Genomic DNA, 24,616 nt, shown 5'->3' on the forward strand with positions numbered 1-24,616 from the left:
AATCAAAGCCAGACTCAGCATCAAATGATTAAAGGTTAACTAAGACTTCAAACAAGTATCAGATGATGGGTCATCCTCGTAAGAATTACGGAACATAAACGAGGCTTCAGGTTTAATATCTGCATTTAATTAGGGCCATGTCTGAAGGCGATGAGCAGAGAAATCCAAGCTTTGTTACAGATGTGCAATTCACTCTGGAAATTCTTTGGAAAGGGAAAATATTGCTGCACCTGTTAGGTGCAAAACAGGAATGATTTCTCAGCACTGCAGGAAAAGTGTCCCGAGTTTGGGGTGAAATGGAATTGGATTTATTTCGAAGTAAGCAGCAGCTTCCAGTAAAATACACTGCCTTTTTATTCTATGGGAAACAAGGTCTGCTGGCTTAGGATGTGAGAGTGCAAACACAAAACAGGCTCGAAGGAAACTTTGTAGAGCGTGCTGCACTGAGGTTGGGTTTCTCCTCAAGAAACTTGGCCTCTAGAAAATAGAAGAAACCAACACAAAGAGGAAAGCAGCACAGCCCACACTGGAAACCAGCATCTGTTTCCAGGCACATCTTTTTCACACTTCTCCCCACCCCTCACTGAAGCCTAAATCACAGCAGCCTTCTAATTAAAAGAGGTGGCTCAATGCACCTTTTTCCTATTGATCCGGAGTCAACGAGAAACCATAAACCAAGAAATTAAAATAATAATTTACAGCCTTTGGCCTGGCCGCCTGCTCGCTCTGCTTGCCATATTGTACACAATGGTTTCCCCCCCTCTGCTAGTGCATAAACTTGATACAAAAACGAGGAAAAAAAACCCACCAAACCCCCCACGCACAACCCTATAAGGCTTCCTCTAGAAACCAGCGCCGAGGATGGATTTCAGCTCACCCTTTGTCTGATCTGGAGCCAATCCTGGGTTCCAATCATAACAGAAAACAGCCCAGATGAAAGGCCAAACTGGGTTTCTTTCCAGCTCCAGCCAGGTGTACAGCTGGCACCGGCAGCCTCCGACGGGAACGTGTTCCAGTGAAGACATGTTAAAGCAATAAAAAGAAAATGAGTAACATGTGGCTAAAAACGTCTATTCGTTTCACTTATTTTCTATAAATGAGATTTCCCAGGGCAGTGTTTTGGGGTTTCTTTTTAACAGCATTCAGTTCCACAGGCATCACAGAGCTTCCAAGACAGAGTGGTTCCTCCGAGAGGTTTGAAATGCCAGCGAGCATGTCTCTTATAAACTAATAGCCTGTTATTTACAATTGCGAGTGGCTCAAATAGCCGATTTAAAACCTTCAAACGACAAAAATTCCTCTGAGGCAAGATGCCAAAGTTGAGCAAACAATTTGTATGGTATGTTAAGTGTAGGGGGAAGCCATAGAGCTTGTAATGAAGCCTGGTCTTGTGTTTCCACTCCGAGGAGGGCAGGACGAAATGCGGTATGGCACGCTACCGAGTGAACCAACAAACCACAGTGGGGTGGGTGGGAAAAGGGGGAAGCGAGGTTGGATTAAAATATTATTTGTCGCGGCTTGTTGAACAACATGACGTAGTTATTGGTTGGGATGGAGAGGATGGGGGCCTGCAAAGAGCATGGAGCCATCTGCTGCTCATCGGATTCCAAAGCAGATTACAGAATCCGTGTGGTTTGGTTATTTAAAAAAAAAAAAAGAAAAAGAAAGAAAGAAATCACTAATTTCTGCTGCCCTGCCCATAGAGCAATACCCACATGTGACAGCACGAGAAGGAATATTGAGGTCAGCCCCCTGTGACACTTCAGAGCAGGTTTCAAAGAACAGTTGATGTGATGGAAATGTGGGAAAGCAGAGGAGAAACATGCAGGGAGCTTCCCCAGGGCAGGTTGTGCGAGGCTGCCCCGAGGGCTGGTTTTAGGTGTGCTGAGCCTCCAAACAAAGGAGAGTAGCGAGCCTCAGCTATGCTTCCAGAAGGCACCTGGAAGGCCATACCCCATGGAATTACCTACCTTTGCTGGAAAAGGCAGCACGAAGAACCTATAAAGGCGGAAAGAGCTGGGAGCAGGCATTAAAGCAGCCATATCAAACTGCTCCTAGCACACATCGGAGACCTTCACAGATCAGTCTGAGGACTAAGAGGAGTTAACAGGGAGCAAGTTTCTTGGCACATGCTTAAGACACCAAGGAGATGATGTTGAGTCATTGCCAGCGCAGAGCACAACAAAGTTTCACCACCCAGAGAGCATCAGGCCATTATTCAGAAGCACAGAGGCATAGAGGCAGTAAGCACTGAGAATGGAGAACACAGTCCATGCCAAAGGACAGCGCTGGGGTGAGACCAAAACAGGTACAAAGCTGGCCATGAACCAGCTTGGGCCAGAAGCAATGAGCACCAAAGCTATGTGAGCAGCATGGCTTAGTGGAACAAGTCCTCCCTGAGGGTGCCTGGCAAAGGCATCCAACCCGCTCCTGCTGCCGGGGAGATCATCACATTGCCAGGCAAGCCAAAATCCAAACCCCAGCAGGAGCCGGCTTGAGCTACTTCTGCGGTAAAGGTGTGAGAGACAGCTCTTGCAAAGTGCCGCTCATGAGCTCTCCCCATGCAGGCAGAGACAGGCGGGCACAGCACAGCACAACTGCACATGAAATATGGTCAGGCTTTATCAGGCCTTAAAGGAGTTTGTTGAGCAGAAACAGAGCCTTCAGCCTCCAGACCCTCTCAGCAGTACTTGGAAGGTTTGTGGGAGTCCAAGCCCTGGTCTCGGGGTGCCAGAGTGCGCACCATTCAGCTGTTAAGTATAACATGAAAAAACCCACGGATAATCCCAAAGCACAAGGCTTCCTGCTCTGCTTCTGCTGGGTCAGTGCACAGCCACCCCTTCTTCAAAGGAATTTGAATTGGGATAGGGCAAATTACCTTTAAGTTAGATTTAATCACAAAGTCTTCCCAAAGCATAAGCATTCAGAAACCCTCCTTTCCCTAAATTGCTTAATTATGGAAATCCTCATTTTGAGATAAGTTTTAGAATCACTTATTTCTTTTAAAAGAATGCATCTCCCACTTATTCTCTACCTCTTTCTCTTCGTGCCATGTAACATTTCCATAGCAAACATGGGAAGCTTTAAAGAAGTGCCCACACAGCCAGAAAAGAAATCTCTTCACAATACCTTTTGACCGTCTGCACAGAATACGCCCCACAGCAGGCGGGTTTCTTCATACACAAATGCCTCTGCCTAACAGCATTCATTTCCTATCCATTCATCCTGTCTGCTGATAAAATTCAGATCACCAGGCACCTTGTTACCTGCCTGACATTCATACTAGGCAAAGCTCATAGTACTTCAAACCACTCAGCTCTTTTCAGAAGCTTAGAGGCTGGGAAACCGCCTGCACAACCAGGTCGTCACAAGCCTGAGCTTCCCTTCACCTGCAGTTAATGAACAGCAACATTTTTCCTCTCCGTTTCCACAAACGGTATTCATGGAATCATGGAATGATTGGAAAGGACCTCAAAGCCCACCCAGTTCCAACCCCTGCCATGGGCAGGGACACCTCCCACTGGATCAGGGGGGTCAAAACCCCATCCAAACTGGCCTGGAATACCTCCAGGGATGGAGCAGCCACTGCTTCTCTGGGAAACCTGGGCCAAGACTTCACCACTCTCAGAGGAAAATACTCCTTCCTAAGGTCTCATCTCAATCTCCTCTTTCGGCTGAAAACAGTTCCCTCTCATCCTATCCCTGCACTGTCAGATGAAGAGCCCCTCCCCAGCTTTCCTGGAGCCCCTTTCAGCACTGGAAGCTGCTCTAAGGTCTCTCCACAGCCTTCTCTTCTCCAGGCTGAACAACCCCAACTCTCTCTGCCTATTCTTTTATGGGAGATGCTTGATTTGATAGGTTGGGTATTGTATTTGATTATGGGCTCAGGAGCAGCCCAGGCTGCAGAAACCTGACACTCTGAACATCAACCTGTTGATGATGCAGATGAGCTGCAGCTGGGCCACATCCAGGCTCGCAACAGGGAGTGGCACAGGACAGGGTGCTGTGCGATTCAATACCCATCAGTTCCCTAATATTGAGCCTCAGGAGGTTCCCCATTCAGCCACAAGACCATACAAACATCAGCCCACCTAAAAATTCAAAGCTCTCTGTCCCATGGCCCAGCTCCAGACTATTTGTGATGCTCATTTCTTCTTCTTCTGTCCCCCCACAGCAAGTTCCCAGGCTTTCAGGATAGTTAAGACAGTTGCATATCTATTTTGTCCTGATGAGGCAAGCCAGCTGACAGAGATGATGCTACACCTTCTTGTAGCCTAAGAAAGTCCCTCTGCAGCATTTTTAAGCCCTCCTGGGCATCTCTATTTCAACAGAAATACAGGAGCACCTCCTGCCCAAGATGGGAATACACCAGATAAACACATTCCTGGGGAAGTGCTTTGTATCAAGGTAGAGCCAGAATCCTCTTGCCAGTTTTCCCTCCCCCAGAACACTTGTTATCCAGTTTATGACTTGCCATATCAGCGCAGAGCGAACACTGCCAATTAGGAAAGTCAGCTGGCACAGAAACCCTCAGAGCCACAGGGCAGAACATCATCTCTGCCAGTGCCTACAGGCAGCAGCGCTGTAAGTACACTGCAATTAAACACATTTGAAATTAGCAGGGGAAAGCATGCTTCTTTCAGAGATAAATCTGATAGGAACCTCAATGTGACTGCAGGATGCCTCACCTTTCCCCCAGCAGTCCCGCAGCCGCTTGCTGGAGCAGCAGGGGTGCCAGTGAGGGTCCAGAACCCCTTCTGCCCCTTTACCTTGCCTAGGAAACTTTACAGCCTTCCTCCTTCTCCCCGTCTCAGAAGGGATGCTGAGAAGGTAGCCACCAGTAGCACAAAGAAGGGTCATCTGAATAACCCTGGGGCCAAACCCAGACCTGCACAGAACACTCATCTCCACGTTACTCAGCTTCAAGAAAACAGGAGTAAAACCGGCTTGCAAGACAACAGCCAGAGACAGACTGCACTGGAGACATAGAATCATGGAATCATTCAGTTGGGAAAGACCTTTGAGATCGAGTCCAGCTGTACCTGTCTACTACTAGACCCTCTTTTTAATCATTTTAATCACTTTTTCAGCTCTGAGGCATTTGATACAAGATGAAAACACCCTCTAAGCACATAGGCCAGAAGTGCTGATCCTGTATAAATCCCTGAGCCAGTCCAAACACATTCCAGAAGCATTGGCACATCAACTTTGTCCTGGCAGGCTCTTTGCCAGATCAGGTAACCTCTGTCCTCAGCCCCAGCTTCATCTGATTGCAGCGAAGAGGTTATGCCAGAGCAGGTACCATCTGTTATCCCACAGCTGGCACAAACCCCATGGAGGCAGCGTGAGCCGGGGACTGCCTGTTCTAGCTCGTCTGACAAATACAATGACAGGATCATGCTTGAGGTAGACAAATTTGTACTGCCAGGTGATCTGACAGCACACAGGCACTTCGTTAATGATCTCTAAACCCCCAGTCAGAAACACTTGGAACACGGCCCACAGCGCAAAGCTATTGCTGTGAATTCTGCCTGATCCCAAGGGACCTCAAAAGCAAGCATGGACTTCACTGAATGATGGAGGCTAAGAGCATAGCTGGATTTAAAAGGCAGGAAGACAAAGAGCAGCAGATCAGGTTGCCCTGACCAGAACAACACTCCCACGGGCTTAATTTCCTCCCAAGCCAGAAAAGGGACAACTGCCAGAAGCGGTTCGGAAGAGACGTTTCCGTGCTTGCTCTTGGCCACACGCGTGACCGCACAGCCTGTACACCACAGCAGGCGGTGCAGGCTTCTGGGGCACAGCAAAGGCTTTTGCTGGGGAGTAATTGCAGTGTCCTTAACCACGGTGGCTGTCCGAGCAGACTGCCACAGCTTAAAACCAGACTCTCCTAAGCAGACACCCACATCACCGCGGTGGGGTTGTGTTGCTCGGTTGTTGCTTTTATCTTTTTTTTTAAGGTCAATTCAATTAGAATGAATTAAAAATACCCTTTAAAACCCCAGCAGATAGTCAGTGTTTTCAAAGGCACAAGAGCACTTCAGAAGCAGATTGGTTTATTAGTTCCATGTAATTTACTTTAAAATGCATCCCTGGATTCCCCATCAATTGCATTTGAGATACTGCGAAGGTGACCTGGGAAGTTTTTAAATCACATGCTCTATCAGATGCCACAAACAAAGCCATCTGACAGTGGGAGGTGGGTGTGAGGATCAGGGGCACAGGAGCTGTGCTGGGGGTGTCCAAATGATCCCATTTTGGCTTTCCAAGGTCACATTTCCAGCAAGGACACCAGTGAACGCCTGCAGAGAACCTAGACTGAGAACTGGAGGAAGCACCTACAGAGTGGAAGATGACAGACTTACACTCTGAAGCTGCTGAAGTAGGTATGAAGAGCAAGTCTGTCCTTCCAGCTGGGGCAAATCCTTCAGAGTGCAGCTCCTCCTTCCTTAGGACCCTCTAGGAGGGGTGAGCAATGGTCTGTCCTTCTCATCAGCTGCCCTCTCCTCACGGGTGCACAGGGGAACCACTAGGGGATCTCAAGAACCCTCTTGTGCGGAGGAACTGTACCTTCCTCCTTCAGCTCTTTTTATGTTCTCATTCAGAAGAGAAAAAAAATAGAAGACTGCCAGAATTCTTCAAAGCTGCCCAAATTCATGTGGTTTTGCACTTCTCTCGCTCTCCCCGGTAAAGCTGGAGCCCTAGGAGAACTGTTAGACTTTACAGACCCTGCTCTCCCTCCACCCTAACTCCTGCCAGTTTTTGCTCTTCACCAAAGAGCTGCCTCTCATGACTACTTCAACACCCACTAGTTTTCTTTGCCTTTTACCAACCGTAGGATGTGCGAGACTTCACTGCCCGAGGCTGCTGGGATAGGGTTACCTTATTTCTGCCTCTAATTTCTCATATAAAAATATGCATCGACACCAGAGGTCCCATGTGAGAGCATCACACCCACTCCTTGTACATGAGGAAGGTTATCAACACAGCACCTCCAGAAAAACCTTCAACGCCTGAGAGTGTCAGACTTAAGAGCAGAGATGTGTGTACAGGGTTGTCTTTTATTAGGATTTATAGGAATTTGACAACTCTAAGCTTCGGATCAGGACAAGCCGCAAACAGCTCAGGGTTCTGAAAAGGAGACAAGGCCATTTTTTTTTCTAGGTTTAAGACAATACGAAAATCATCATTTGAAAATCCAGGCCCCACTGCTAGAATCCAGTCGATGCTGGAATTCTTAGCTCCTGCAAGATCAGCATTTTAAAAGACTTGCACCAACCATCTACCCTTTAAAGTGGCACTTCTACAGCCAAACATCCCCCTTGCAATCCACTGCAAAAATTTCAAGTTCTCTGTCCATCCAGCAGCAAATAATTGTTCTAGACACCTGCTTTCTATAGGGGCATTCAGACCAGAAAGCAGCTCCTCGTTTATGATAGAATAGTTTGGGTTGGAAGGAACCTCAAAGCACACCCAGTTCCAATCCCCTGCCATGGACAGGGACACCTCCCACTGGATCAGGTTCCTCCAAGTCCCATCCAACCTGACCTTGAACACCTCCAGGGATGGGGCAGCCACCACTGCTCTGGGCAACACGTGCCAGTGCCTCTCCACTCTCAGCGTGAAGATTATCAGTATGCTTTCTCCCTGCTCTAGGTCAAACTAATCTGCTCCTCAAATCCCTTACCCATTAGAAGATGCTATAAACACAGGTCCTACTCCAAAAAGTGTCGTGGACAGGTGGTAATTTATGCACTGCAGAACGGCTGCTGTTGGAGAGGGAAGCTCTGTGCTTAATCAGGCAGCGCAGCCAATCAAGAACCTATCTCCGAGCATTATAATTAAGTTTGCCAGCTTTTACCTTAGCCATGCACCCAGCACAATGCACACAACAACCTGTTTTGTAGCTGTTTACAATGTGTATCATTCTAGCATTGGAAAATACTCATGCATGCATCACTTTAGCATCCTTCTCCAAGCAGAAGCAGGCATTCTGGAGTAATTCTCACTTCTGCCTTTTATATTTCAAATCTGAAGTATCTGTACTTCCCTATCTTATTAAAAGAAATAAAAACATATTTCTACCTGTGTTACGGGCTAAAATTCAGCTGAGAATCCCCATTTCTCCAGCTTTACCACCCCAGTAGCAATGTTGCACCTTCTCACCAGACAAGCCAAGACCGTGTCCTGCTCAGAGAGATGCAGGCTGCCAACATCTCAAACACAGCTTGGCGGGTCTCTCGAGATTTCCTAACCCAACCACTACCAACAGAAGTCAGCATCCTTACAGGCTCACCTTGGCTGTCATCGCGCAGCAGCCGGAGCAGGAAAGGCCGCTGCCTTTTAATTCATTCTTGAGCTAAAATGAAAACTTTCCAAAGCGTGATGCAGCTCGCAGGCGCCCAGCCCCAGACAGCACTCTCCTTGCTGGAGCTTTCAAGCCTAGAGGACAATGCTCACTTTTATTTTAGGCCATGCACTGGTAGCTTTAATATCACACCTCACCACCCATTCCACCATTCCCAGCGTATTCCTGTAACAGCTCACCGGCTGGAACACATTCCAGTTTCATCATTTCAAGTCAGGTCTATAAATACTTAATGGGTATTTCTCAACCCATTTCTTTTAAGAACCTCTCCATTATTCTCGCTTGCAGTAGGTACTCCTTTTAAGTCCTTGGCCTCCTGTACACACACACTAAAACAAATCAGCTTTGACCGTTTCCCTGAAGCTCAAGCCATTTTCATGTTCTGTGAGGATTTTTGTTCTGGTATCCATATTCTGGGAGGGGTTTTATTCTGGTATCCCATAACTGGCACTTTTCCCCATCCCCAGGTTTCTATTCTAACTTTTTCCCCAGTGAATTGCCCATTTATCATCTACTTCACCTCTCCCATCCTTGCTTCCTCAAGAAACCCTTCACTACTGCTTCCAGAGGAATTAGCAAGTCAGAATACACCAGGATGGCCACATCATCACCCTCTTTCATAGCCATGGTGTTCACAGACAGCTGTTTTAAACCAAAGGCACAAGTAATCCTACCCATTGAGCCCCAGAGCTGCCTGAAGACAGAGTCACTCAGCCAAGCCTGTTGCAAGCAGATCACACTACAGCCTTATTTGTCCTGTACTCACCATTTGTGTCAATATCTTAAACTCCAGCAAACAGGGCGGCCAGACAAGACACCAGCACCCAAAATGATTCTTACACTACCCACGGACCCTCAAGCCATGAGGGACTTCTAAACAAACCTCATCTTACCTTGAAATACCCTGATTAGATTACAAAACACGATGCCCTGCTGAGTATTTTTAAAGCCTTCTCCACTGTATCATAAGAACACATAAGCAAAACCCCCAGCATTTAATGAAGTGTAAAGCTAATTGTTATGAAATAAAACTAGCTGTTCACTAAGTGGAAAAACATCACATTTTCATGTCCTGTTTTCCTCTAAAATGTATTCCCTTTTCATCATCTTGCACACTTTGCAAATGTAAAAATAAATATTCTTCACAGCAGAGTGCTGGCTTGAAGGCTACGAGTCCAACCATAAAAAGCTTCACAATTTAATGGCCCTTAAATGCTCAATATCTTTTTCACTTAATGTAAAATCCATCTGATCTAATAGCTGTGACTGAATTACATGTATGTTTTTGCCATTAAAAGTTAATTTTCTGAGTTGGCAGAGCAATACAAGCATTAGATTTTAAAAAATAGCAGTAATCTCTAAACTTTCCTGGATTCAGAGATGTTTCCAAGTCAGCTACTCAAAACAAAAAAAGAATCACAGAATGGTTTGGGTTGGAAGGGACCTTAAAGACCATCCAGTTCCAACACCGTGCCGCTGGCAGTGACATCTCCCACTGGATCATGGCGCCCAAAGCCCCATCCAGCCTGGCCTTGAACACCTCCAGAGAGGCGGCAGCCACAGCTCCTGTTATGACCTGGGCCAGGGCCTCACCACCCTCACTGTGCAGAATTTCTTCCGAACGTCTAATCTAAATCTTCCCCCTTCCAATTTAAAGCCATTCCGCCTTGTCCTATCGCTACAGGCCCTTATGAAAAGTCGCTCCCCAGCTTTCCTGAAGCCCTTTTCATACTGGAAGCTGCTCTGAGGTCTCCCCAGAGCCTTCTCTTCTCCAGGCTGAACAACCCCAGCTCTCTCATTCAAGCGAGTTCATCTGCTTCACTACCCAGACTATTTTGCCAAACCATTTACAATTTCTTTACCTTTTACAGAATTGACCACTACAATAAAAAAAAAGAAGAAAATATTTTATTGATAATGAAATAAGGAAGAAATTTAGAAAAACGTACATAGAGCTCTCTCAACAAGGGAACATACAATATCAAAATACGTCAGAGTTAGTATATCAAAACAAATGCTCTCTAATAAGAGTTTCAAGTAATGTAATCATAAGAGAATTTGGCTAAAAAGTAACGTATGTACTGAGAGTAACGTATGTACTGAGATGTTTTCTGTAATAGTCCTCTAAGACATTAAAGGAAAGCAGCAGTAGATCTGTTTGGCTATGGACGTATTTAGTAAATATATTAAGGGTATTTCTATAGCAAAACCTGCCCCGTACATTCATCACTATATCTGTATCCTCTCCTCTATGGGGCAATTCAGTTCTACAAAACTCTGCCCAAAAAGGGACAATAAAGGACATAATAGTACTAAAAACATGCAACTCAAGCCTATGAGGTACAGCTCACTGGGAAGCCCCGCTAACACTAAGCGGAGACCTCTGCACTCTGACTTAAGTCCTTGTGTTTTCAGGAACATGGAAGAGTTTGTCTTTTCTGCAATTGGGATGCCAGATTCCAATTTGCTAGTTATGAGCATGTGCTTTCAACTGAGCAGACAGAAGTTAACACGGCTACTGACAGCACTTGCTCTGTTTGCCACATATGTTATCAGGCTCATTGTTCAATTCCTTCCTTGGAACAGTCACTAATTTCATGTTTTCATTCATAAATCTTACTTATGGGAACACCATCTTTCAGTTTAAAATGAAGCCCAGTCTCACTTAATAGGTAGATTCCAAGCAAATAAAAATTCTCATTTCATTAATCCTCACTATTTGCATCTTTCCCCATAAATAAGGTTATAGTACATAATTTACAGTCTTAAACTTCCACGGGACAGTGTTTGAAAATCCAATATGTGAATTATGTAGTGTACAGCTTAATAAGCTGCTCAGCCCACACCTACATTAGGCGCAGTGAAGAGTGAAATTATACAGGAGGACTGTTGCATTTAGATCAAAGTGCTGCTCCACAAACCACTCCAGTCCCGCTGTTTGAGGCCACAGTAATCGATACTAAAGCATCTATGAGAAATCTTGGGGGAGGCGGGAAGGGGAGGCAAACAAAAGTTAGTGTTTTGATAGAAAACCTGATTTTTAAGTCTTGTAAAAAGCAAAGGCACTACATCTTAAGCTTCTATTTAAATATAAAGTCTGTAACTTGGCCAGCCAAGTTACAACACATACCTGAATACCTTCCTTCAACCTCTGAGGCTGACTTAAGCACATCGTAGTACATCTTGATCAGCTTACATGACAACACAGCCACTCTCTCTTAATCATTAAAGGAGATACACAGCTACATTACTCAGAAGAGCTCATTTGAGCATAGTTTATTCTTAACCATACCATGAGAGTTCAAGTTGTAGGATAAACTGGAGTTTCTGGGTATAGGCCTTGCTTTAATAAGTGGTCAATCAGACATCAAAATAATTTACCTACCATGTCATCATTTTGACAGTTAGCTCGTACACAAATGTTAAAAGATGTTCTACATCTTTTATTAATCCAATGAAGGAAGTGTCAGATCTGAGACTTCATAGCCCTATTTTAGTGTTTTACAATAAGAAAATATTTCAGCTTCATAATTTGTTTCATATTTGAAGGTTCTAATTGCAGCTATACTGTCACAATTATGTAAGTCTCATGAAGGTTATCGCTACCATAATCACAGCACTCGTACAGGATGCAGCAGCCTTCAAGAGCAATGGCACTAAGCACATCAGCAAACCAGTCCCTGTCTCATTCGAATGATCTGTAGTAAAGCAGCTTGGACATCTTCATCCATGTGGCCCTAGAGCAAGCAAACACTTTGTTATAAGAAAAATCCCATTAAGTGCCAACCATCCATCACTAACATTAGCAGATTCTTCCCAATTACCCAACAGTCTTAACTCACTGCTGTGTTTTCAACACTCCAGAGAATTCTGAAAAGCTTTAGGAATCCTGCTATTTTTACTCATGAGAGAAAGGAGGGTCTGCCTCTGACACAGCAGTTTCCTTTAAGAAAATAGGATGTGGGAGAAAATTACCGTTCCTATCCACCAGACTCCACCACCTGCTGCTGGAGTAATGGCCCCTCTTTCGAATGCTGGAGTATCTGAAGTCATAAGACTCAAATTAGCTGATGAGCTCTTTGTTCAGCAAGAGCTACTGGATAAATCTGCATTAAGTTTCCAACTCCTACTCGATTTCTCTCCAGCATTACCTGGGATGATGCAGAACCAACATCATGCTCACACCAGCAAACACTGTCACCCTTCAAAGCAGGTTATTATTATACATAATTGCCAGTTGTCTAAGCATAATAAGACGAGGGCACCATAAGACTACAGCTGTGGTACGTGTTTGCTTTAAAACTAAATAACTAAATAAAAACTGTCAACATGAAAACAGGCACTTGATGCTGGTTTCAAGCTTATTTGAGGTCTTCCAGTACAGCAGTTAAAAACATGTCTCGAGAATCTCTACATTGAGATGACAGAATAAAACAATGAACTTGAGTCTGTCATACCTGTACAGCACTAAGAAGATGTGTCCGATAAACTGAAACTACCTCTTGATGCTGCCTTTTAGCATCCTATAAAAAGAAGACAGGAAGAGGAGGTGAAGTCATTAAATTTTTAACACCTACCTTTGCCTTTTTCCAACTTGCTGGGCTTGGTTTTGTGCACTTACAGACTAGCCAAAGCAGAATTTCAAGGTTAAAGTTAGCTGTATCCCCTCCATTAATCAACAAAAAAGTCACTGCTTCAGGGGTTTTTTTATTGCTTACTTGTAGCAAAGCAATTTTGCCAAAGGGCTATCAGAGCCAGGCTGATTTAGCGTGTCAGCCCAGGTGCTGAGATTAAAAACTTGTCTCACCAACAGCATTAGCTATTTGTTTAAAACCATCCAAGTTAAGAACACTTTACCTTATAAAGGGTCAAGTTTGCAAACGCTATTAAAGATGTATCCTACTCTGCACAGATTTACAAATAACCAGCTTTGCTCACATACGCAGCTTTAATTATGAGCTTTATTGAAGTCACAGGGGCCACAAACGTGTCTGTGCACAAAGTCACAGCACTTACCATAAAGCATTCCCCTTTACTGTTAGTACTTAATAAGCAATGCACTTCACAGTGTCTGCAGACAAAGGAATACGAAGTCAAACCCCGTAAGAACAAACCACCTCACTTTCTCTCAAAGTGAGAAAATACACACAGCTAGTGGTTTTTTGCAAAGAAATATTAATATGAAGCTTGGATACTGAAACAGTCTTGGCATGAACTATAGAAGCATATCTCATAAACACAAATTCTCTCTAAATTGCATCCTTTTAAGCTGGACAAGTTCCCAAATGCTGCAACTTTAATGCTCAGAAGGAAGCAGATAGATTTTCAGAGAAGCAAGCAGTCAGTGCAGGTGGTGGAAAACTGAATACTCTGGTTCCGAAGTCTAGGCCTACAGTCAGTCCCCATGCTCCCCCAGCCACATACACACTGCCTTGTTTATACCAGAAACCATAAGCAATGCTACCGCAATTCAGACAAAGCCTCGCATGACTACTTACAGTTAGCTGCTGTTGCAGTGTTTTCACTTGGTTCTGGAGCATCTCAACCTGCTGGTTCTGCCTCTTCGAGGGAATCCCAGTGGTGTATGTCAGCTGAGACAAGCCATTAAGAGCTTGTTTTAACCGTTCAACGTCATTAAGCAGCTCTGTTATCTTTAAAAAAAGCACACAAAAACCTCATTTAAGGATGTGTCACTTACCAAGAACTGAATATTCTTTAGCATCCTTTCAAGACTTCTGAAGAACATCAAGCATTGAAGGGTCTTTGCCCCAGCTTGCCATGACACTGGCTTAGAGACATCACAAAGATAGACTTCATGTTCACATCCTCGCACTGAAACCTGTAAGGTATGGACCCTGGAGGTCAGGCAGTGCCATGAATGACCTATACAACAAAAGCGTTCCAGGTCTGACTTCTAAAGAGGACAATGAGCCGTCTGAAGGTGAGCCAGAGATGCTGAACAAATCAAATTCAGCTCCAACAGAAGAATCAGCTTATACCCTAGAGGACTAAAACCCAGCTTGGACACTTTAAAAAGAGTTCAAATAACAACATGAGATACCTAAAGCATACAAGGAATTAGAAAAACAGTATAATGCTAACAAACCCAGGACTTCATCTTAACAGATTTGGGCCAGTCCTGGGTACCTAGAGTGCTCAGTACACAGTTATGCCCAAATACTTCAGGAGCTGTATCTGAATTCTAATTAATGCTCCTGCATTTTCAGTTTAGCAGTAAGGAACCACCTGACATCCTACCTTGTTATCCTTGGCTTCCACCTGCTTTGCAGATTCCTGTATTCTCTTCTGCAAGTCAATAATTGTTGTCAATGATTTATCACACCTTTCTTTCTGGTCTTTAATTTCTTGCTCGATACTGCAGCTCCGTAACTGAAGCAACTCCTTCTCATCCTTTAAAGAAAGCTCACTCTTTTTAGCTTGCAAAGCCTCCTTGCAGGCTTCCTCATACTTTTTATTCATATCGGACAAGTTCTCGGCTATGCTGTTAATCTGGGCCTCCAGAGTACTCTTCATGGATTTGTATTCCGACATGTCAATCACTTCTTTGCTCTCCAGGTCTGTTAAAGCTTGTCGAGTACACTGAATCTCAGACTGCAGCTTCAAGATTTCCTCATTTTTAATTTTGTTTTCATCTTCCTTGCCTCTCAAGCTGTTTTTGATGGCTACAATTTCTTGTTCTAGCCTTTCCTTCATTTGCGTATACTCTACCAAAGATACTGAAGACTTTTTTAGACCTGACAATTCCTGCTGTAGTTCTCCCACTTTTAGTGTCTCTCTGTCATAACATTCGTTCTTACTTCTAAGGGCTTCCTTCAGCTCTTCAATGGTGTGACCAAGAGCCTTCTTCAAGGCTTCAATCTGCTCTGCTGAAAGCTGCTGTGCCTGTACAGCAATGGGCTGCCGGCTATTCTCTTCCAGCTCACCTTCCTCTTCTTTTGCACCTGTGTATTTCTGCAGCAATTCTCGCAGCTGCTTGTTCAACTCCCCCATTTTCCTTGCAAACATTTTTTCCATTTCCCGGGACTTCTCAGCGAGTATGTAGTTCTGCTGCAAGTCATTTTGGATGGACAAAATGACATTTTTCAGCTTTTCATTTTCTTCTTTATACTTCTCAGTTTCCTCCTCGCTTTCTCTGCACTTCTGCACCTGTTCCTGCAACTGCACTTTTAACTCCTGTACAGTGGCTTCAAAGCTTTGCTCTCTGTCTTGCAGCGAGGCAACTGGGGCATATTTTGATTTAATGCATTCTTGAATTGTGTCAAGTTCCTTCTTTTGGGCTTCCATTTCCGCATGCAACTGTAAAATTTCCTCTTGACCCCTCTTATATTCAGCCATAATCGCAGCATTGCCCTCCTGAAGTTCCTCCAAGCTTCTATTTAAAGTAGTCACTGTAGTTTCATGCTCTTTTAAGCTTATGTACTCAGTTTGTATTTGATTCTGTAAGAGCTTCACCTTATTTTTCAGAGTTCCATTTTCTTCATTTACCCTCATGAATTCTTGCTTTAGCTCTTCAGTTTCCTTCTTCAGATCCGACAGCTCCCCATTAGTCTTCTCTAGTGTGTTAGTCAAGGCTGTTTTAATTTCCTCATGTGTCGTAGCCAGCACATACTGATCCCTGAGAGTCTCTTTTATGTCTGCATTTTCAGAGACAAGTTTGCACACTTTTGCCTGTTCATCATCGTATTTTTTCTGAAGCTCAACAAGCCGCTTTTCAAGTTCAATACCATTAGATTTTAAAGCTTCCACTTCTTTTTCATGCTGCTCTGGAGACAGGTACACAGCTTGGAAGTGGCTGATCTTCTCACTTAAGTTGTTCTTCTCTGCCACCAACTTTTCCCCTTCTGCTTTGCTTTCATTGTACTTCTTCGTTATTTCAAAAAGCTTTTTGGTTAGGTCACCCACAGTCAGATCATTTGTTTTCTTCAATTCTTCATGAATTTTTAAAGGCACATTCTGGCTTTTAATTTCAGTTTTCAGCATTTGGATTTGCTGCTTAAGCATCTTGTTATCAATCTGCAATCTTTCAAGCTCCTTCTGCAGAGTCTCGTTCTTCTGCGACAATTCAGAAATCGTCTTCCCAAGTTCCTCATTCTTTTTCTCAAACCCACTCCTCATCTGCTCGTGGTCTTCTGGCTTTATGTGCTGAGCAAGTTTGGCTTTCTGACTCTCACATTCCCTCTTCAAAAGCAGAATCTCTGCCTGCAGTTTTTCATGCTCTCCTTCCATATCTGCTAACTTTCTGGCTTTCTCACTCACTTCGTTTGATAACAAACTCTTCATGCTTTCAAATCTCTCTGAAGTCACACAGTGGGCTAACTTCGCTGCTGTTTCTTTGAGCTGCCCTTCTAACTCCATGACATTTCTCCCCCTTTTATCTCGCTCCATCTCCAACTTAACAAGTTCCTTCTGCAAACTTTTATTTTCCTCCACTAGCCTTCCTTCATCTCTCTTGAATTCCGCCACCAGCAACTCATTCTGCTTAATCTGGTTCCTTAGTTTTCCCACTTCAGCAGAGGCTCCTTCATACTTTGCTTTCATTTCTTTCAACTGATCCTTCAGCTCCTCTGTTAGTTTGCTGTTTCCCAAAGCAGCTTCACTAGTCAGGTGATCTTTCAGAGCAAGAAAGTGGGTCTGCATTTGCTTAACTTTGCCTTCAGAGTCAAACATTCTTTTCTGCACATCTTTTAAAGCATCTTCCAGTTGTTTTATCTGTCCATCAGATTCTGCCTTGGTTCTTTCACACTCTGATGCCAAAGCTTTGCATTCAGATACCTTGTGAGACAGTTCTCTCTGCAATTTGCTGATTTCTTCTTTTGCTGCACCATAGCTGGTCCTCATGCTGTCAAGTTCTTTCTTTAAAGCTTCCTTCTCTAAACTGGATGACTGGTTTGACACAGAGAGCTCCAGGGGTCTCAGCATAGACCTAGACTGAAGATAAATCAGCACAAAAATGGGAACACGTTTACAAGTTTGATAGTTCATATACATAGGAGTTGTCACATACATAACTGTCTGAAACACATGCTGATACGAGCATAAAATTTATCTGTTTTCTTAGAAAAACATTAATCTATTCTTGCCTATGTTACAGAACACTTGTATTTCAGATTTTAACAGTAAAAATCTTGAATATAGCTCTATGTCACTATTTCCCAAACATGAGACCGTCCTGACAATGTGCAGGTATAGTATATTCATTTCATTTCCCTTGTTATTGTTACTTAAATCACTTGTCTGTCTAGAAGAAATTTAATTTATTAGCAGATTTCCCCCACCCCTCAAGCATGTGAAAATAATTTCAAAAGTAATCAGAACAGACTGTCATGCTTAACAGAACCTTTTATGTGAAAAGACTGAGGAAGAGAGTCATTTAATTTACTGTCCAGTAAAGGATATATCCAAAAATATTTTGCCCTCCTGCCAGGAGGCCAACTTTTACCTCCCCACCAGCCACGTCGGTATGACATGCCGCAGGCTTGCTCCAATGATCTCATTCACATTCCAAGGACCAGAAGTTATCATGATTTCCAGACATGACTAACTTAAAACCACTTAATTCCTGCTTTGGACATAGCTCAGGTTTTTCATTAATTGGCTTTTTGTGCCCACTCACACATCAACTCATTACGAACTTCAGCTAAAAATAAAAAAATCCTAAGACCATTTGGAAAACCTAATGTAAAACATCACAGAAGAAACTGGATTCTTCTGTATTACCAGCAGAACATACAACAAACATCTGTCAGTGCAATCTGGCAGAGAAGCATACAACATACAGATTTATTTCTAGCCCTTACTCACTTCTGGAAGCATCACTGCTGAAATACTGAGGTATAAGAACAGTTTGTCAGATAGGACCAATCCCTATCCTGTATGACCCACTGTAAGGTCTGATGGACCTTGCATACAACCAAGTTAGGGCTTTAAAAGGCAGCCAGCTCTCGGAAAACAAAGCTGGCAGGAAATTGTTGTATAGCTGGCAGGAAAACAAAGCCTTCTGGATTTTAGCTGAATTCAAAGTAGAAAAAAATATGGAGATTCAAAACAAATTGCACTTTACACTGACTGCTGATACAGTTTTAGGAATGCTCATCACAGACCATTCAGCATCCGTTCTGTAGCACAAAGCCATGTCACACACGTAACTCTAGAGGGCACCAGCAATCAGAAATAAACACAGCAGAGCAATAAGTAGGGAAAATGCTGTATTCAGAAGTGATGTTTAATATATGCACGTTTATAAGTATATTCAGCTTATCCAAGCATAACTATCTTAATGTTCTCTCAAGTGGCAAAATATGTATTACCTGTGATTCCACAGCAAACGTTTGGCCTTGTTTAAGTAATAAATCTTCTTTTCCTAGATTTGCAAAGGAAACAGCATTTAGTCTGTTTAAAAATAGTAACTCAATCACAAGAACTATGACCTTCCTTCCTAATTTTGTTGGGTTCATTTGGACTGCACTAGGCTGCAGGTTGGTGTTTGAGTACTGGGTATTAAAAGAACTCTACCTTAATTAAGTCATCTAAGAAGTCTGGACAAACTCTTTCTAAGGAAAAATATAGCCCTATTTATTATACCAGGCTTGGTATCGTTCTACAAACAGTTCCAAAAGCTGCCCTGAGCAAGCTGCACGTCTGCACACGAACACACTAGGGAAAAGCATGCCCTTACACTCCAAATAACTGATCTCTTCTGACAGCAAACAGCTTTCATGACACCTCAGGAAAGATTAATTAACATTTTAAGTCACCCGAGTGCAAGACAGGCCTGTAACCAAGTCGGACACAGAAAACTTAAGTTTCTGGAAATGGAATTCTATCCAATAGCAGTGTGAGCTGAAGTCTTGTGTTTAAAGTCACTCTCAAATCTGCCTACATTCAAGCTATCACAATGACCGCAGTTTTCTTGTCAAGAGCGTTAAGATATGAGTAACAGAAAGGGGAAGACTCAGTTGGGAGATCTTGCTGAGCTTGTTTTTCATGTGGTGAGAAGATGTAGTAGAGTTAAAACACACGTTTAACAAGACCAGTAATAGAATCATAGAAACATTTGATTGGAAAAGTCCTCTGAAATTGAGCCCAACAATACCCTCGCCTGCTAAACTCTGCGCACCTCATCTACCCATCTTTTAAATCCCTCCAGGGATGGTGACTCCCTGTGCAGCTTCTGCCAGTGCGCCTGAGAAACCTTTAACCGGTTGCTCATAAGTGAGGCTGATCAATAGCGCACCAGCACTCGGGCACAGCACAACCAGGGCCAGCTGACTGTTCTGAGATCAGAAACGTGCACACACACATCATGCTTGGCTACAGTTAACATGACAAATTTTTAAGAACTATATATACTTACTGTTACCAAAGTTACTTCCAGATCCCACAAAGTCAACCTGAAAGCAAACAGTAAGAAACACAAAGCTAAAGTTGAAAGTACATTTCAAAGTTTTACTCTTTGTTAAGTAAGGGATTAAAGCACAGGGACAGCTTTTAGAATGAGATAACCATTTAAGGCTTTCAATAATATCGAACTGCTCAAGTATTTACTACCGTAAATATCAATTGCTAGATGACATTTCAGACCAAGTAACATACTTCATAATATTTGAGCTTGGCTTTGAGAGCTTCAATAGTTCTCAGGCTTTCTTCCTGCTGTTTTTCCTTGGTTGTTAGGATTTTCTTCAACTCATCTTTCTGAAAGAGAAAGAGCATCCAATAGCTCAGGCCACAACAATGGCCGGATTTACAAGATCTCAAGCAATTTTCTAGAATTCTAGGGAGAACTTGAACCAAGATTAGCACTGAAAGGATCCCTAAATTCTTGAGTCTAAAGTTCTTCCGCAACACCACTCTTCTACAAGAGGAGACTTAGAGAACGAGTCAAGGGAATACAAGCCAACGTAATTTATTATTGGCTAATTTATTTGCATTTCTTAGTCTTGCACTACTGAAAGTCACCAAAGAGATACTAAATAGGTCTGCTTTCAAGCTGGCATAAGGGTTATAAATAAATTGTAGTAACAGAAATGCTGTGCAAACTGGGTACATATCAATAGACATTTCACTTAGCATATACAGATAGATTTTCTTTTCTCTATAGTTTTCAATACCATTACTTAAATGCAATAATTGCTTCCCCCACTTCATAGTTCTATTACACTTTAAGGTGATATCGTACCTCAATTTCAAGATCATCTGCAAACATTTGCTCCTGCAAAAATAACAAAAAATCCCCCCCACAAATAATTTTTTCAATACTGTTCAAGGGGCTCATACACAGTTCATCAGCTGACAAGGCTACGCTGCTTTCTAAGCCTGCTTCTGATTGTTTCACTTCTATCAACATCTAACCTCTGGCAAGAGAAATAAAGATAAATAGAAGCTAAGGATGTTCAACACAGCAATATTTCTTGAGATGCATACTAGGAAACTGGAATCCCTTTTCGATTACCCAAATCACAGGCAACTAAGGCAGAAGAATGGAGGTTTTTAACAGAAGTTTGCTGCTTTTGGAAAGCGGATATTAAGGAGTTTGTGGGGTTGGTTTGTTTGTTTTATAAAGGCAATGCTTCAGAGACGTTCAGACAAGCCAATAATGAGTATTCTTTCCATACATTTGCTACTTTTAGCAGATGCTGCATACTGTTTTTAAACATTCTTCCTGCAAAAAAAAAATACAGTGAAGGAACCAATGTGAGCCTCCACAAAGAAAAAAACAAACTGTTCTTATTTTCTTTCTCAATTCTATTGGTCATATCTAGACCTCTAAAGAAGGAACTTATTTGAAAAACAAGACTTCGGATTTGGGTGAGAAATTCCCTACTGAAAATCCTTGCTTTCATTTTTGCCAACTGAAGGCAATAACAGCTGGAAAATAACCAGTGGCTACAATAAAACACTGACACATCTACATTTCACTGTGCAGATGAAGCTTACTCTCCACATTATAACATACCAGAACACCTCACAGTTCATGTTACGTGGGAAAGTATAGCCATAAATGTTACTGCTTAAATTTATGAGTATCAGTGAATGATGTTGTAACACGTAATCACATTCAAAATGCAAGGAGATGAGACCTTTTGCAGCAGCAGAGACAGTGACATATACAGAAATAATTCACAGCAAAGCAGTGAGGACCACATCCTAATTGCACATCCTTTCCTTTCTCCTTCCACCAGCCTCCACTGTCAGCATCAGGTGGTTATCACAGCTTTCAAGTCAGGTTATTCCAATACCAGCTTTACCTCATTCAACTGCAGCTGCAGCCCACTGATTCTATCCAGCAGCATCCTCTGCTCCTCCTGCACTTCTCTCATGCGATCTTTCAAATCTTGATTTTCTAACTCCAATTCCTTAAAAAGTAAAAATTAAAACTAAACAAAAAACACCGCATGACACACACTGGGAAAACTAAAGAACCTGAACCAACACTTTTAACAGCCATTAAAGACACCAAGCCTTGCCTAACAAGTCCCCTAATGATTTTGTGGCCTTACTCCAGCTCTGTTTCATTCTGAAGGTTTGATCACAAGCTCCAGAGTCTTCAAGCTTCTCGGTTATAGATGCTCATTCTTGTTTAAGTGTACAAATAGGTTTGAAAGTAAGAGCAGAGTAAAATTACATTCCATGCTAAGAGCACTCAAGAGGCTGCTTATCTGCTGTCTGTTAACAAATAAAAATAACTAATGTTAAAGCAGTCCCTGAAACCCAGCCACTGCATGAAGTGCAGCAACCTTCAAACACACCAAATGTTCCTGCAGCCACAAGAATGACCTCCGCAATCTACAGTAAATCCAGCACAAGAACATGATAGGTCTTCGCACCATCCATCTGCCCAGTGCTCACATGGAAACAATGAAGGCTGCTTAACTCCTGCCTGATAACTGCCGCCTTAACTGCGGTAACTACTTCAGTTCAAACCAGAGAAGTCGCATTTAGAGGGCTTTATTCTTTTATTACAAAGCATTTCAGAAAGCAGGCCTCAATTTCTCAGCAGTTTTGTTCCCCACAGCCTAAAATGTTGTTACCTTTCTGAAAACTGTAATAACAAAGCAATGAAATGAAAAAATTAATGCTGTTAGTAGAACAATTATGACAGGTTATTTTTAGTAACAAACACACATCACTTGAGAACGTTCAAAAATAAACCTTCCTGTTTTGTGACCCTATAACTTCACTGCAGGCAAAAGGAGACAGAGAGTCAATGGATAGGAAAAGCGAAGACAAGATGAGACTTGCAGCTATTTACGAAGACAAAAACTTTTGTTTGTGTAAAGTTTACAGCTCATCTGCATAACTGCCACATTACGCAGTTGTGCAATTAAGTTTTAAGTAAACAGCAATATATATGACCTTTCCTAATGATGAGGCTAAAGCTCACTTTACAAGCCTTCATATTGCCTTCAATATGTCTAGTTCATTATGTATATGAGAATACGCAAGTCAAGCCCTTCTCTCTCACCTGAGCATTATGTTCCTTCTGATACAGCTTGACATTCACCTCCTCCTGTGCATGCAGCCGACTCCACTTCTGTGACATATTGGCAATCTGTTAGCGCAACAGTAAAGCATCAATTTATATCCCTGGTGTGCTCCCAGACATCCATTTCTAGGGACATTGGGCTGTGCTCAGCCTCCATTTCGCCTCCCACAGGGGGAGAGTACTCCCAACATTCACATTTTGATAGATTGCTTCTCAGTAAGAGCTCACTCAATCTCACCCAGAGAGTAAATGGGATGCTTGTCAAAGCTCTAATCCTGAATATGCACATCATGGAATCTTTTTCAGATAGAAATAGACACACAATCTGATTACAGAGGGAATCTTCCAAGCTACACATGAAGTTAAGGATTCAAAAAATTGAGACCTAGTTTTGCAACACAGCACAACCTTAATCACCCTCTCAACTTTTTATAAGGGCACGTAGTGATAGGATGAAGGGGAATGGCTTTAAATTGGAAGGGGGAAGATTTAGATCAGACATTAGAAAGAAATTCCTCACAAGGAAGGTAGGGAGGTCCTTGCCCAGGTTGCCCAGAGAAGTCGTGGCTGCCCCATCCCTGGAGGTGTTCCAGGCCAGGTTGGATGGGGCTTTAAGCAACCTGATCCAGTGGGAGGTGTCCCAGCCCATGGCAGGGGGGTGGAACTGGATGGGCTTTAATGTCTCTTCCAACCCAAACCACTTCATGGATTCTCTGATTCTCTGATTCTTCTTAATGTCCAGTCTAAATCTCCCCCTCTCCAGTTTATACCCGCTCCCCCTCATCCTATCACCACAAGCCTTTATGAACAGTCCCTCTCCAGCCTTCTTGTAACCCCTTCAGGTACTAGAAGGTCGCTATAAGATCTCCTCGGAGCCTTCTCTTCTCCAGGCTGAACAACCCCAACTCTCTCAGCCTGTCTTCATATGGAAGGTGCTCCAACCCTTCGATCATCTTTGTAGCCCTCCTCTGGACCCATTTCAACAGCTCCATATTCTTCTTACATTGAAGATTCCAGAACTGGACACAATATTTCAGATGAGGTCCCACAAGAGAGGAATAGAAGGGCCAAATCGCTTCCCTGGACCTGCTGGCCATGCTTCTTTTGATGCAGCCCAGGATACAGCTGGCCTTCTGGGCTGTGAGCGCACATTGCTGGCTCATGTAAAGCTTCTCAAAGAGCTGTCTCAGAGCTGAAGAGCAGTATGTCAGTATAAAGAAGTGGCAAGAAGCCAGTGTGCTCAAAAAGAGCAGGTAAAGTTGTTTGACCTGCAGCACACACGCATAGCATCAATCTTTAAGTACCAGGCACTTACTTAGTAATATAAGTCTTGAAATTTCAACATCTTGAAATATTTGCCAATTACTACATTGTTCACTGTCAAATGAGGCACTGATGTTGGAAAAAGAAAGTGCTACACATTCATCAGTAGCTTAGGGAAGGTAATTTAATCATGAATTGTCACTATAGGGCAGCTACCAAGGCTATTTACTTCGCAGAAAAGACAGAAAGTTTTATACCACAGCCCTCTAATCCTCATGATGCAGACTAAATATTTGAATTCAAAATGGAAAATCTTGTTACATCAGTTAAAGACAACTCAGTTTATTCCCTACATGCCCTGACCCATTTTCAAAACATCAGGTATCGCCATCTTATGTGGGGGACATCCTTGCAGAAAAATGAACTTTTGAAGATGCTGTAGTGACACAAAACCTTGCTCAGTGATAGCTTGCTTTCAGCTC

At 43.0% G+C, this 24,616-nt stretch overlaps 1 protein-coding gene and 1 long non-coding RNA gene across 8 annotated transcripts in view; both read right to left on the reverse strand.

The window, feature by feature from the left end:
• The window catches only part of LOC128853354 (uncharacterized), an 80,795-nt gene extending 71,661 nt beyond the window's left edge, over positions 1-9,134 (reverse strand). For 5 of the 7 annotated variants that reach the window (XR_008451843.1, XR_008451842.1, XR_008451840.1 and 2 more), the window contains exon 1: positions 878-9,134. This is a non-coding gene — a long non-coding RNA (uncharacterized LOC128853354). The remainder of the gene's footprint in view (positions 1-877) is intronic. The other 2 variants (XR_008451841.1, XR_008451844.1) reach the window with 2 other exon arrangements.
• Positions 9,135-10,260: 1,126 nt separating this feature from the next.
• Positions 10,261-24,616, reverse strand: part of UACA (uveal autoantigen with coiled-coil domains and ankyrin repeats) — a 31,963-nt gene continuing 17,607 nt past the window's right edge. Inside the window, exons 10-19 of the mRNA XM_054077715.1 lie at positions 22,851-22,937; positions 21,634-21,741; positions 20,565-20,597; positions 19,982-20,080; positions 19,743-19,779; positions 18,697-18,749; positions 14,627-17,317; positions 13,867-14,019; positions 12,826-12,891; positions 10,261-12,105 (exon numbers count right to left, since the gene is read on the reverse strand). Of these exons, the coding sequence (XP_053933690.1) occupies positions 12,034-12,105; positions 12,826-12,891; positions 13,867-14,019; positions 14,627-17,317; positions 18,697-18,749; positions 19,743-19,779; positions 19,982-20,080; positions 20,565-20,597; positions 21,634-21,741; positions 22,851-22,937 (3,399 nt within the window). The 3' untranslated portion in view covers positions 10,261-12,033. The remainder of the gene's footprint in view (positions 12,106-12,825; positions 12,892-13,866; positions 14,020-14,626; positions 17,318-18,696; positions 18,750-19,742; positions 19,780-19,981; positions 20,081-20,564; positions 20,598-21,633; positions 21,742-22,850; positions 22,938-24,616) is intronic.

This window comes from Cuculus canorus, chromosome 12 (assembly GCF_017976375.1).
Source record: "Cuculus canorus isolate bCucCan1 chromosome 12, bCucCan1.pri, whole genome shotgun sequence".
NCBI classification, from domain to species: Eukaryota; Metazoa; Chordata; class Aves; order Cuculiformes; family Cuculidae; genus Cuculus; species Cuculus canorus.